This window comes from Nuphar pumila, chromosome 2 (assembly GCF_984573655.1).
Source record: "Nuphar pumila chromosome 2, dmNupPumi1.hap1.1, whole genome shotgun sequence".
In the NCBI taxonomy this organism is placed as follows: domain Eukaryota; kingdom Viridiplantae; phylum Streptophyta; class Magnoliopsida; order Nymphaeales; family Nymphaeaceae; genus Nuphar; species Nuphar pumila.
In genome coordinates, this window is record NC_143250.1 from 128,532,276 (window position 1) to 128,547,207 (window position 14,932).

The following is a 14,932-nucleotide window of genomic DNA, read 5'->3' on the forward strand; positions in this document are numbered from 1 at the left end:
TTGGCAAGTGTCAGCCTGATCATGATGTAAAGGATATTCAGGATTTTGCATTCTGGCATTATTAACAGAGAGGATTACCACACAGACTGAGGCACCCAAAGCACTGATTTGCTTTAGATAAGATAGGTCAATTCGAGCTTAAGTAGCATTTTCATTTTTTCTCCACATCAACTAGCTATTTAAGCAATTTTTACAACTATGAGTCAACATTAATGGCCGAGTTCCCCCACTATCACTAGAGACACCATATGACATCAACCCTATGGGTGATTGGAAAAGAAAAGAGAAGAAAACAGCAATAACAAAGTTCGGTGGCATAAACTTCATGAACTTACTGGTATGCCATGTTCTGCAGTAAATGTTAGGAAAAGCATGTATTTCAGACATAGCACAGATACTCTTAAATGACGTGTAATACATAATGCTATAGAAATAAAGGAAATTTGTCTAGATTATAGCAAATGGCTAAATCACCCTTGATACCCAATAAAACACATACTAAAAGTCTAAAACAGTCAAATCACACAAGCATCTAACAGTTGCCATCATTAAAAATCTCTTCTGCGGGGAAAAACAACACATGAGTGGAAGATTGCGGAAGTTTAGCATCAACACAAATTAGAGCATTTCCTTGTAACAAGGAGGAACTTCCTCCTTACATGACGCCTACTTGAATGAATCAAATATAATAAAACCTTCATATCTTGCAGCACAAACACATCTGACACCTAGCCAATAGCACATATTTCAATCAGAGTTTTATCACATACATAAATATATGCAAGATCCTAGGAATATAATGCTGGATTCATTTTGCTGCCGAACATCTAAAACATGAAAAATTTCTCATATGTTTCTTCTTGCATGTTTGCATGCCTAAATTGTAAAGAAGCAAAATAAACTTCATAAAAACAGTAGTTATTTTTAAAGCTTAATACTTGGGAAAACTTAAACAGAAGCAAATTATCCAACTTGTGTTTCAAAAAATGCTAGTCAAATATGATGTCAATCAATAAAAGGATATAAGGAAAAGTAAAGCAAGTAGATGAACATTTCAACTTAAAGAAACTATTCATTGAGTACCTGAAACCCATCAAATGTCCGATAGTGTGGATCAAGCAACAAACTAGCTAATGAGACAAGTTGAGTAGTTCTATCCCAACCATCACTACATGAAAGAAAGAAGATAACAGATATTGATAACACACCCTAGCACAGGCATGACAAAAACAAAAAAGTATGCGGAAGTGTCATGATACATTGTAACAAAGCAAATGTAATAATAAAAGCATATTAAAGAAATTATATGAAGTTATAAACAAGCCTACTTGCAACTGTGACTGACACTGAACAAACAGGTGCAGACCATATGACACAGAAAGAGTATTTGAAACAAGGTCAATGTCATTAGGCAGAGTCTTATGCAAATAAGAAAATCTTGAATCCTGTACAGACTGATTCATTCATATAGAAGCCAAAAAATAAGCATTAAATCACAATATATTCAAAATATCACTCTAAACTTAATTGTCCACGTTTTTATCATATTTATTTAACAACAAATTATAAATCTATGTTGCACTTTTAATGTCAGTAATAAACGTCAAATGTCACACTGTGCTTTCCATTATGACTCACTAAATAGATCAAGGCTAAGTACTGATCAAAGAGAGGGAGACCCTTTCTATAAACAAAGGATGGGTCTTTCCTCCCTTCTCCCACAGACTATGTTACCTTGACACTTCTGGAGGGCCAACGTGTCAATGTCTGACACTTAGTCAACCACATCGACACTCCTAAACGCTTCATGGACACTTCATTTTTCAACAGAAAAGGGCCCAAGGACGAAATGGACACTCTGTGTTGTGTGTTCAACACTTTTGAGTGTCTTAATCAAGAAGTGTTCGATGTCAGACACTTTGTGTCAACCTTGTTTAAATGCCTATTTTCTCTCTATATTTTTTATTGGGTATTAACTCCACGAAAATGAGTAGGCAGCTCCACAGTTCAGCACACCCAAATATGCTAAAGAGCTACTGTCACATGTATTCTCATAAGAATTTCAATAAAACTCTCAAAAATCACTTACACTTCACCCAAGGCCACTACAACCAAGCTTCTTGGTAAAAAACGAACCAAATACAAGTAAATGGCACAATCAAAACCTGCATATATGATTGAAATAGGGAACTTTCAAAAATCTGGACAGAAGAGGATGCTTAAACCAGAAAATATCGGAAATTTCGTAGAAAATCCAATATTTCACCAAATCTCACGATTCCTGATTTGACAATCTTCAAAAATCAAGAACTAACAAATCTCCAACACAAACCAATCAAAATCCACCAACTCGGCCGGATGACTGTGGCATTGATGACATCAGCAGCACACAATCCACGGCAAGGTTCTGGCTGGTACAGAATGAAGCCTTCTTCATGCCGATAGCCCTCCTTTAATATCTCCTTCAGACTTGGTGTGGCTCTGATACCATATCAGAAACCCTAACATCCAAGAAGAGAAAGCAAGAAAGAAGATGAAAGAGGAATACTTCATTCCATTAGCTAAAAAACTATGTCACATAGGTGCGGATTCGGGGAGGGTATATATATATATATACAACAACAACAACAACTACGCCTTCATCCCAAAACAATTGAGGTCGGCGATATGAACCAACAAAGAAAATCATTCTGGGTCTTCCACATGAATCCTTCTCCTCCATTCATTTCTATCCAATGCCATGTCCTCGGTGAGGTTCAAAGCATTCATATCCTTTCCTATCACCTCCATCCATGTCTTCCTAGGCCTACCCCGACCTCTTTTAACTAATATATTTTCCCATTTCTCCATCCTTCTAACTGGAGCATCATTAGGCCTTCGTCGAATATGTCCAAACCACCGTAAACGATTCTCTCTCATATTATTTTCAATGGGTGCAACGTCTACCTTCTTACGTATCTCCTCGTTCCGAATCTTATCTTTTATTGTATTTCCACACATCCATCTCAGCATACGCATCTCAGCTACACTCATTTTTTGAATATGATGTCTCTTGGCAGCCCAACATTCCGTACCATATAGTAAAGCGGGCCTAATAGTCGTCCTATAAAACTTTCCCTTCAACCGCAATGGCATTCTACGATCGCACAACACTCCAGTTGCACTCTTCCATTTCATCCACCCAACCTTTATCCTATGATTTACATCTCCATCAATTTCTCCATACTTTTGAATGATAGATCCCAAATATTTGAAAGAATCATCCACCGGTATTTCTTGCTCACCAAGCTTCACTACACTCCCATCTCAATTTCGTTGCTTACTAAATCGGCATTCCATATATAGATATAATTTTTAACAGTTTTAAGTTAACACTACGTGTATGTGTGTGCATTTATGCATTTATATATATAATATAGATAAAAATGGACTTGATTAGGGTTAAGTGAATCTACTTTTGGATAGAAATGGGCCTCAGTATGGTTGACTTCAACTAACACAAAGGAAGTTGTGTCCAAGTGTCGCACTCACTTGGGTGCGGGTGCGGTGCCCTGTTAGAAGAGTCCGTATGACATAGCTAGCAAAGGGAGAATACAAGATATATGGGGGTCGATGTGAACACCCCAAATTTTTCAAAAAAATGTAAAATTTTCCTTTTTGCCCCTAGCCCCCATTTTCTGAATAATTGAGTCAGTTTCAATCAAAATTCCAGTTATTTCTCGGATTTTACTGGGATCAAGTCCATTTTCTATATCCGACTCAATTTCGGATATGGATCCAGTATTAAAATCCAATTCTGAGCCTCGTTATCCAATTTTTAAATTGAAATACCCAAAATACTTTCTGAATGGCTCAGACAGTCCATCTGGTATCCGTTTAGATCCACTGCTCTGTATTTCTTGATTCCCAAAACTTGAATATTTTCTCAAAATTCCGGATCCAAACCCGTTTTCTGAAGAAATTTTCAAAGAATAGCTCTGAATTCTTAGACCCCCCCCCTCACTTTTTGTAAATATTTTCAATTTTTTACAAAAAATAGTTTAAAATCCCTTGATTTCCCATAGTTTTAGAATTTTTATGTCAAAAACACAAAAAAATATAGAAAATGCAAAGAAAAGAACAAAAAAAAGTAGAAAATATAATTCAGAAAAAGATAGCCTAGAAACCTCTTTTTGAAAACCTTTTTCGTAGATAAAACCCCTTTTTAGAAAAAGTTTTATCAAAAGGAGCCCTGTTTTTGAAAAACTTCAAACCTTCAAAGGACCCCTGTTGCAAAAATTTGCGACGGTTTTCCCTTGTAAAACCGTTGCAAAGGGTCGAAGGGCGATCACCGCTGCTTCTGCTTCTTCCTTTACGGATCCTTCTTCTCCTTCCTATATAAGCAAGCATCGAGAGGCAAAAGATCATCCATCTTCACCCCCGCACCCTTCTCTCTCCTTTCACACATCCATTAGCCTCTCCTTTTCCCTCTCAATCCGCTCTTCTTCAATAGTAGAAAATCCCTACCACAGAAGGAAGGGAGGCCTCCTCTCCTTCTCCAGAATCCCTGAAAGCTACGGTCAGAGATTCTCTTCCCCTTTTCTTTTTATTTTGTTTGCTCTCTCTGGTTTATTTTCAGTTTTTCTTGTTTTGAGCCTCGTAGATGCACCATTGATGGTGTTGAGTTGCCTATAGCAACCTCAACACCTCTCTGTGCGATATTAACGGAATGCTTGCATTCCAACATTGCCTTTGATTGTGCGTTTTTCCAATTTATTTTCTGATTTCTTGTTTCGCATTCGTATTTTAATAATGTACAAATTTCATCTCTCTCTATTGTTCGTAATATTTAGTTCATTTTAATTGTACCTGGGTCTTATTATGGCGTTGTATTTCAGTTTTCATCATCCGATCCATGGGATCGTCATCATATGTTTCCTGCATCACATTCCATCTCCTTTCCTTATCTCAAACTTTGATGTTTTGTTTTACTCTGATTTCTTGGTTAGGATTAATTTCTTGTTTTGGATGTTCCGGATGGCATTCTCATATCTATTTTTCTGATTATTCGGCATTTGGTATCTGTTTTTATCGTCATTTTTTGCTCTGCATTTCGTTTCCAACATTCTCTTACCTTTCTATGCATTCTCTCTTTAACGATGAGCTCGATAGGCCTTTCATGTGATTGGTTTCTGTCCATCGCTTTCTGAAAAGCATGAAAGCAGTAGAGATCGATCTGCTTCACAAGTAGATACGGTATTTGGTGATCTGAGATCAGATCACATAAGTGGTTATGATTCTCTCTTGTTCAGTTTTTGAACTAAAAAAAAAGAAGGGAGAATATGGTTATTAGTTGAGGATCTTCAGAAGGTTCCCAAAGATCTGAAGCCATTCGCTCTGGACCACACGATTGTTGCCGGGATTAAAAATAATATGATAATTAGATTGAGGGGGTTATCAGAGTTGTAATATCTTCAAGAGTTCTAAGGGTTGTTTTTTTAGGGGACAGGGATTGGTATGGACATCGGTATCGGACCAAGCGAGCATAGGCACCTCGTTTTCCCTGATAACATTGGTTGTTGTGTGGCCTAAAGGTAAGTAGCGCCAGGGCCGGGGGTTATGTTCTATAAAGTGTCTATATTCTTTTGTTTAATTAGCAACACCTTTCTTTTGTTAGTTCAATCCTTCGTTCAGCATTAATATAGAATCAATAGTCGACTAAAGCTTGAAGTCGGAATCACTATTTTTTCATATACACTAGTGCTAGCTCCAACCACTGCATCTACAAGGATTTGCATCTTATCATCTTTGGTCTCATTACCTTGTCATACATCCCATTTCATCGATACTGCATGTTGTTTGATCCCGATTATTGATCTGAGTTCCTGTATTTAGCTTACATTTATTTAATCTTTCATATGCTTTGACATTACATCATATTGTTGCCAGACAGTTTCTTTTCATTACACTTTTTTTTTCTTTCCATGTAGCATTAGTTCTTATGTTTTTTTTTTGTGCCGCATTGAAATTTTCCTGTAAATGTCTTGGCTTATTTTGGATCTCTGTTTGTATTTTTGCATGATCTCTGTTCCCCCACATGCTTCTATCTGTTTTCCCAGTGTCATACCACTGTTTACAATTGCCATTTCCACTAATCGGTCCCATCATATATCGTTTTGACATTCCTTGATTGGCATCTCTGATTTTATTTACTGCATCTCATGGCAATTCTTGGTTGGATCCATCATATGGCATCCTGCATCATGCATTTCAGTCTATTAATTAGTCTATTCATCCGTCAATTAACTGGGTTTTTGATGATTTGCACTATACATCCTTTTTGCCTTGTCCTCCGCCTCATATTCACCACCTTTGACCCTGTCACACACGTGCACCATATTATAACACCCTCATTTCCACACATTCCAGCATATGCTCCATCATTGCTATACCCACCTTCATCACTGTTCACTATCATCCACTTCGCATTTAACATGTCACCAGTCAATTGTTGCACTTCATCACACATACGGCACCAACTAACACCCCCCACCCCCACTTATCACCTTTCCACATTCACATTCTACGGCATATGCCACTATTTACACGCACCTACATTACCACCTGTGCATAACCTCCAGCATCTACCTACCATCACAGCATCTAGGCCATTCCCCTGTGTCTTCCACCCACCTGTACACAGCCCCTCCTTCACTTAGTTCCCATCATACTTACTATAGTCATAGCATTATTACAGCATTAATTCCTTTGTCACACCTCTACCACCTGCTGCAAATTGCAGCACACACCTGCAACTTAACCTCACCTTCCACCATCTGCAAAAGTCACTATTCATACAATGTCTGTCATCTCCATTTCACCACTCTAGTACAGCAGCCCAACAGGCTGCAGTAGTCCCTCCAGCTCCTCCAATCACAATCACACTGTTACCCACACTATCTCTGTAGCACCCACCATTTACAGCACCTTCCTCCACTTAGCTTATCCTTTCCAGCATTGCATACCATCATTACCTTGCAGGAATCTTCTGCAAATATCACCTCTCTCATTACATCACCTCACTGCACCAATTACCATTTCACTACTCACTGTCACATACTTAGGTGCATAGCAACTACCATGCCTTGTCACAAAACACCAGCCGTTTGCATGCTGGTTCAGCATAGTATCACATCACCATCCCCTGCACCCTGTTACCTGGTTTTCCCTGCCGTTGTGACACCTTCAGCGCACATATATATCACACTACACTCCATTAACACCTTCCTCATCTCTTACCATATTTCCACATCTCAATCACACCATCACCATTGCATTCATATTCCATCTTCAGTGTAATTCATAGTTCCACGTTGATAGTGCATTCGCATAGTCATTTAGTACTTCTCCATCTTACCTTTGCATAACCTCCTATTTGACATTTCTAGGTTATGTATATATTATCATCATGCTTGCATTTCCATGAGTATACATATATCACATATATCACATATATCTTAGTTCCAATATAACACCTTAATATTTAGCATATTGTTCTATGCTAACCCTGTTTTGCAGGAAAAATGTAAATTGTTGAATTTCTTTTTTAGAATAGGAATTTGAATTTCAATGCAATTTCAAGGATATAATAGCTAGATATTAATGAGAACTTTCTATTTCCAGCTTTAGATTAGAATGTATGAGCATGTAAATATCATGAATTGTTTGTTTCATACAATTTTCCTCTTATTTCAAAAACTCCACAAATGGTGAAACACGAATAGCAAGTGCATCATTCTAATAAGAGGTAACTAATCCTAAGCAAATGATGCACATTGATGGCCATAGTCAAAATGTGAACAATGCTTACGATTTTTATCTTTTATAGAATAACATTGAATCCACATTAGATCTCTTTCAAAAATCATCATATTTTCTGAATTTTTCTTCCTTTATCAGGGTTTAACTTGAAATTAACTTAAAATATATATATATATATATATATATATATATATATATATATATATATCAATGGTCATAGTCAGGACATATTGAGATTTAATTTCATTTCAAACTCTATGCACCAAAATGTGTTTTATTCTTCATCTGAATTTAAATATAGATTATCTTATAATACATTTTATGATCATAGTCAGGAATGTATTATATCTTTAATCTTATTTCAATTCATTTAAATAATGAAATATGTTTTTCAATATCCAATTTTCAAAATTCGTTAATTCATTCATCATTTAGGATAGAATTAAATCATATTTTTTAAATTATTTCAAATTTCTTTAAAAAATCCAAGTGATTTTGAGATGATTCTTCAAATATTTTCTTCATTTCTCAAATCAATCTACAATTCCTAAATCCCAATTCATCTTTCTATTTCTTCTTATTTTCAAAAATTCAAACTTCAATATCCCAATTTGGAATTTTCATATTCATTTCCAAGATTCAAAAGTTCAATTTCAAAATCAATTCAAATCAAATTTCAAAGTTCAAATTTAACTTTGAAGTTCATCTCCTTATCAAGTTTTCTATTCTTCACTTCAAGTTCTCAAAATATCCCAGTTCTTTCTGAAATCTTTTGAGTTTCTAATCTTCAAATCACTTTGAAAGTAAGGATCGAAATTCTAAAGATTAGTGTTGTAACGCCCAAAAATTTTAATCCAAATTTTGAGGACTTTTTTTTATAATAGCGGAAACAAGAAATACTATAGGGCTAAGCATTTCGGAACATTACATTGGAGAGAAAACCCAACACATTTATTTCATTCTCTTTATCAATGAAAATCATCAGAGTTTTAAATGATATGAACAATTAAAAATTACAATAAACCCAAGTGATCCCTGGAACAGTAAATCCAAAATCTCGATCTGATGCCTCATCCTGCGGTCGATCGTACTTTCGATTGTTCGCCTGAAAACAGTAAATTTATAGGAATTAGACTACAATTGTCTAAGTAGGAATTACTGTAATTTTTAATGCATGTATATCATGAATCCAGTATGAGATGTGGGTGTCATGGGTGATTTTTAGCATATACATAAGCAAGTAAGCAGCAACAGTAATCAACAGTCATATACATGAGCAGGTAAACAGTTATGCAATAACAATAACTGAGCAGGTAAAGCATAGTATGCAACATTAATAAGCAAGTGAGGTAGGTTATACAACAGCAATAACAATAACATGCATAACTTTCATGTAATAGTTCAATCATCCTGTATCTACCCATTTCAGAATTTCAGTTCATTACAATTTCAAAATATAAAGCATGCTGAAAGAATATACAAATGTCTCTTTAATAACTCCACTCATTGTGATACCTAACTGTTCTATAGAGTGATTATTTTATCTTATCCCGTGGGTACACACAGGCCAAGGCAACCATCCCAGAAGAGAACGTTCGGGGTATATTATTCAAGGGTATTTTATTAACCCGAATATTCTAACTGAGACTGAAAATCCTAAAGGAGCGGCCAGTGACCGAGAGAACATCTCAAAGGCCAAAACCAAAAACAGGATGCATCCCTAACTTCTACAGAAGACGTGAAACTACCACCTATGACACATAAGTAGTCTGGGTCCCTGACTCCGAGGACGGGGGACCAACGAATCGCTTTACGCTCGAAACCAAAACACAAGTCTTCGAAGTTTTGTACCACCTACTCTCTCCAAGGTAGGCCCAAAACTGAGTGGGTTAATCTTTTCATTTAATTAATTTCTCGAAATACAGGGGCATTTCCCCAACCTCCTTCCACTACCATAGCAGTAGAGTTCCCAACATTAGTCATTTTACCAAGGTGTATAAAACAATCTCAATCCTTTGTCATATTGATTTTATAAACCCACTCAGAGTGCTCTGGTGCCTTTAAACCAGTCAAGCACACAAGCCCTGGTACCTTTAAACCAGTCAGGCCACAGAAATTAAATTTAAGTTTTTCATCAGTGTTATGATCATTGTCCTGAATGCTTCGATACTTTTAAATTGTCAAGCACACAACATTTACCATTAAGTTTTCATCATTTTATTGCCATAGTACATAGCTAATAGCCCAAGTACCTCTATCGGGTAATTCATTCATATTGCCCATTAGGCAAAGCACAAATTCATATGTCACTAAGTACACCATCATATGTTTGGAACCAATCTAACAACCTCATTCCTTAAACACAATTAACATGACGCATACGAACAATTCAAATCATACACTTTCTGACGAGAAGCAGTGCAGTTTAAGCATGTGGTATTTCATGTAAATTAGTCACAATACTAGAGAAAAACGCAACTTAAAGAACTCTATAAAGTCCAACCCACAACAAGGTACAACACATTGAACCGCACATGTTGTTTACATGAGTAAAAATGAATTGGCTAGAGAATATAGAGCAGTACAATTAAGGGAAGCAAGCATATCATAGCATCTCAATAGTAAGCACAAAAAGAAACAGTATACATCAAATTAATAAAATCTAAACATAAACAAAAGGCATAATATAGAGTGCAGCATATAAGTAGGATATCTTTTCCTTTTTCTTCAGGCTAACATAAGAAAAATTAGATCAATCAGTATCATCAAACATAATTGCTAGTTTGACAGCAGCATGAATTTTTAAAAGGATTCAACTTAACTTTGCATACACATGGATCAATGTTGCTCCTGCACATGACGTGTATATACAAAAACAAATCATGAAGGTCCAGCAAACCAAGTCCTTTGCAACTATGATATTAATCAAGAAAGCCAACCAAGTGCTACACAACTATGATATTACACAAATACACAGTAGCATAGGAATTTCCTAACCTAGCATAGGAAAAATGGGGTTCTACAATATCGTGCTATTCTGTAAAACATGATTGTTCAACACAGAATGCAGATTAAACCTAGACTAACTTCAAAATTTGTTTAAACAAATATCTATTTCTAATGCAAGATTTAAACTATTCTTAAAGAAAGTAACTGCAATCTGATAACAGCAGAAATATATGAATATCTGACTCTTCCATGAATTGGAGTAGCTTCTTACACAGGAATATCATCAACCAACAAGAACAACCGTCAATATAAAAAGAAACTAAAGACCAATCAAGAAAGTATGCATATTACAGATTCTTTATATATATATATGGTTAGGTAAAGCAAATCAGAAATTACCAGTCGACATTATGTTTTATGAAGCTAATCAAGAAAACCTGTCTGATATAGTTTCATTATATGTTTTTCTTTTCTAAAAAAAATAGGTAAGACAAAACCAAAATCTGAAGTTAACGTTTCTTGCTAGCTATATGAGGAATCGAGAATCTGATATAAGTTTACATGAGGTAAAAAGAACAAGTGCAGGCTCAAGAAATGGGATTTTTATCAAGAAAAACTCCCAAACTTCCAAGAATGATTATTTCTATTAGTTTTGAGCTTAAGGAATCTTTTAACTTCAAATAATCAGTGCAACCAATAACAGAACAATGAATGAACAAGACAGGTATGAGAAATATTTATACAACTTACATCCTAACCCATGTTTAAATCTCAGATTATAGATCATTAATACCTTTACGTGCACTTTAAAACTTTACGCATTAAGCCATCATGAAAGCAGCAATTCCAGGCCAGATCATTTCAATCAATATGGAGTTGAAACATAAAATCATAAAGCACACAATTTTTGTCAAGAAGCAAAAAGAACACACCATGTGTGTTAATCTTTCACCAATTTTCTCTAGCAAAAAAAAAAACTCAATCCAAACAACATAACAGGTCTAGAAAAGCCAATGAGAATTGAAACATGGATAAATCTACCAACCAATGGCAACAGATGTGATTCTTGCTAGCTAAAAGGTAATTTAGAGAATACCCTAATTCAGCATACGCTATCAAAAGCAAATAAAACACAGCAGCCATCCACATAATCAAGGTTAAGGCCAGATCACAGAAAGATCACAAGGTTCAATAAATAAAAAAAATGGCATAAATCCCAGACGCAATCAATACCACATAAAAACAAAAGGGCAGAAACTCTACACCCCATGTTGGACTCAAGACCCACCAACCAAGAACTCTCTCAGCATACCCTTTGCTCAGATGTCATAGTTACCGGAAACCCCTACTCACGGACTTGGGTTTTCCGGCAGCCGAGAATCCAGGCAGATACTCGTTGCTTGCACAGATCAGGGTCTTTTTTTTTCCTGCGTGACTAACCCAACCACACCTGGACTCAATCCATGGCCTAGCAAGAAGAATCACAAAATCCCTACTTGTTTCAGCGCTCAGAAGCTGTTGTCACAGAAGGAGGGTTGCCGGCGGCATTGGTTGTTGCTGACGGCGGCAGCAAGTGGTCGGAGTCGTCGACCGGGAAGAGAGTGAGAGATGAGGCAGTAGGAGGAAAAGGGAGATGAGAGACGGTGGGGGTGAAGCAAAGAGGGAGGCGAGAGCAGGAGGTGGAGAGGCGAGGTCCTCTCCCCCTTTTAACGAGAGGCGACCCCCGGCGGCTGCACTCCGGCCCACCCCCTCCCATGCGATATGAGTTAGGGTTCACATTGAACCCTAACTTCTTTTTTTTCTGCTTTTATCGGGCAACCCATATCGGGTTACCTTTTCTTCTTCGTTTTTTTTTCATTATGCAAAGTGCGGGCCGGGACTGGGTCCGAACCGCGACCCGCGACGCTGGATCCGATCGCGACTTGGATCCGGATGTTTAGAAATGTGGATCCGGGTCGCGTAAATAACAGAGGATCCATAGGTTGGATCCATTTGGGTCCAACTGTGGATTCGATAAATTGATTTATTATTATTTCCTTATAATAATTAATCTTATTTATTTATTTAGTATTATTATTATATATATACTTTAATACCCATTTATATATTTCTTTTGGATTCGGGTAACGGATCCTAGGCCAAATCACGTTAATTATAAAATATATATATATAAAATTTCTAGGTAACTGCATAAAATTTGCGGTTATTACAAGTGCTAAATCCAAATCCATCTTCAAGTTCTATCTAGATTTCTTGAATCCAATTCCAAATTCTATCTGGATTTCCAAAATCCAGATCTATCTTCAAATCCCATCTGGATTTCCATGGATCAGGTTCATCTTCAGATCTCATCAAGATTTCTCAATATCCAAATCCATCTTCTAATTCCATATCGGATTCCAGAATTCAAATTCAATTTCATCTTGGATTCCAGATTGCAAAATCCAAATCCATCTAGGATTCCAGATTTCAATTCCAAATTTTTCAAATTTCATCTAGGATTCCAGAATTTCAAATCCAATTCCATCGTGGATTCCAGATTTTCAAATCCAATTTCACCTTGGATTCAGATTTCAAATCCAAATTCATCTTGGATTCCAGATTGCAAAATCCAAATTCATCTAGGATCCCAGATTTCAATTCAAAATTTTTCAAATTCCATCTAGGATTCCAGATTTGATTCCATATTTTCAAATCCAATTCCACCTTGGATTCAGATTTTTGAAATCCAGTTCCATTTTCCAATTTGATTTCCAATTCCAAACTCAAATCCATTTTCAAATCTCATCTGGATTTCAAGATTCCAGTTTCAATTTCTATTTTCCAAAACCACTTTTAAATCTATTTCTCCAAGTCCAAATTCAATTTCCAAATCAAAAATTCCTATTTCAGGTTCTGAATTTAGAATTCAAAACCAAAGATCCCTTTTCAAAATCAATTCTTGAAAATCGATCCAAATTCAAAGTTCATCTTGACTTTGAAATTTCATTCTTACTTCAAAATTCTAATTTCGAATTCCAATTTTCCTTTTCTCTTCATCCAAGATTTATTTTCCAAGCTCTGATTATTCCAGGACTTAGAATTTCAAAGTCTCTTCTTCCAGATCCATTGTTCAAAGTTCTAACTTAGATTCAAAAGCTAGCTTTTCAAACCAATTTTCAAACCAATTTCAAAAGCTCTGATCATTTCTCCAAGTATCTTCAAATTTATTTCAAAAATCACTTGGATAAATCCCAAAAGGTTCTAAAATTATTCTTCTCAAAAGCATACATCTTTTGCCTTTGCATTACACAAGTATGATTTTTTGTGCATTTTTAGACTTAGAATAATTTCTTAGACAATATTTAGGCAAAGCAAAAGGCATAAGTTCGATCCTTGGTAAGGTGCCAGGAACGGTCGAACCTCGTACCGACGAGCGAATCCCGTCTCTCCATTTTCCCGCAAATTTTTCAAAAACAGAGGCGAGTAATTTCAAAATATTTTCAAAAAATTAAGGTCAAGTGAAATCTTTGCAAAAGAGTTTCTCTCTCTTCTTTTCTATCTTTTATTCCCCTTAAAAAAGAGAATGGAGGCTAGAAAGGGACAGAGAAGGAAAAGAGGAACGAGAGGAAAAATTTTGCAATGATCACAGTCGACCCCTCAAGGCACAAAAAGACAAAACTTGTTGACTCTTTACAACTAACTATTGTACAAGGATGAAAATACCCCTATAAATATGTACATAAGAGAGGGCTATACCAAGAATGAATGTAAAGACACATATGACATAATACATTTCAACACTTCCTATAAAAGGCTCTATGGATTAGAACAACCAAATATGTGTGAATTAAAATTTGATGTGTTTGTATGACTCTGAATTTTTTTTTTGTGGATCAATCCTAAGGGGGTAGGGTTGAACAGGGTACAAATTTTCTAATAACTCTTCATGCTATAAACGTATACACGTGCCCACGCTTCTTCTTCTGACGCTCCAGCTAACTGGCAGGAGCAGAGAGACTTTCTCAGGAATGCTCTCAACACTCTTGCGGCAACGGTGACTACACACGTCCAGGCACAGCAGACAACATGTGTCCATCCCGCCGAAATTACCAGAACCCCAACATAGTAACGTTCGAGAAGTTCTGCCAACCTTCTCAAAAAAGGACGACCGAGAGGCAGGTGAGAGCTGGATCAAAGAGAT

At 36.3% G+C, this 14,932-nt stretch overlaps 1 protein-coding gene across 2 annotated transcripts in view; it reads right to left on the reverse strand.

The window, feature by feature from the left end:
• MTM1 (Myotubularin-like phosphatases II superfamily) overlaps positions 1-14,932 on the reverse strand; it is a 178,538-nt gene that overhangs the window by 49,438 nt on the left and 114,168 nt on the right. For both annotated transcript variants that reach the window (XM_089996794.1, XM_089996795.1), the window contains one exon: positions 1,084-1,168. In XM_089996794.1, the coding sequence (XP_089852920.1) occupies positions 1,084-1,168 (85 nt within the window). The remainder of the gene's footprint in view (positions 1-1,083; positions 1,169-14,932) is intronic.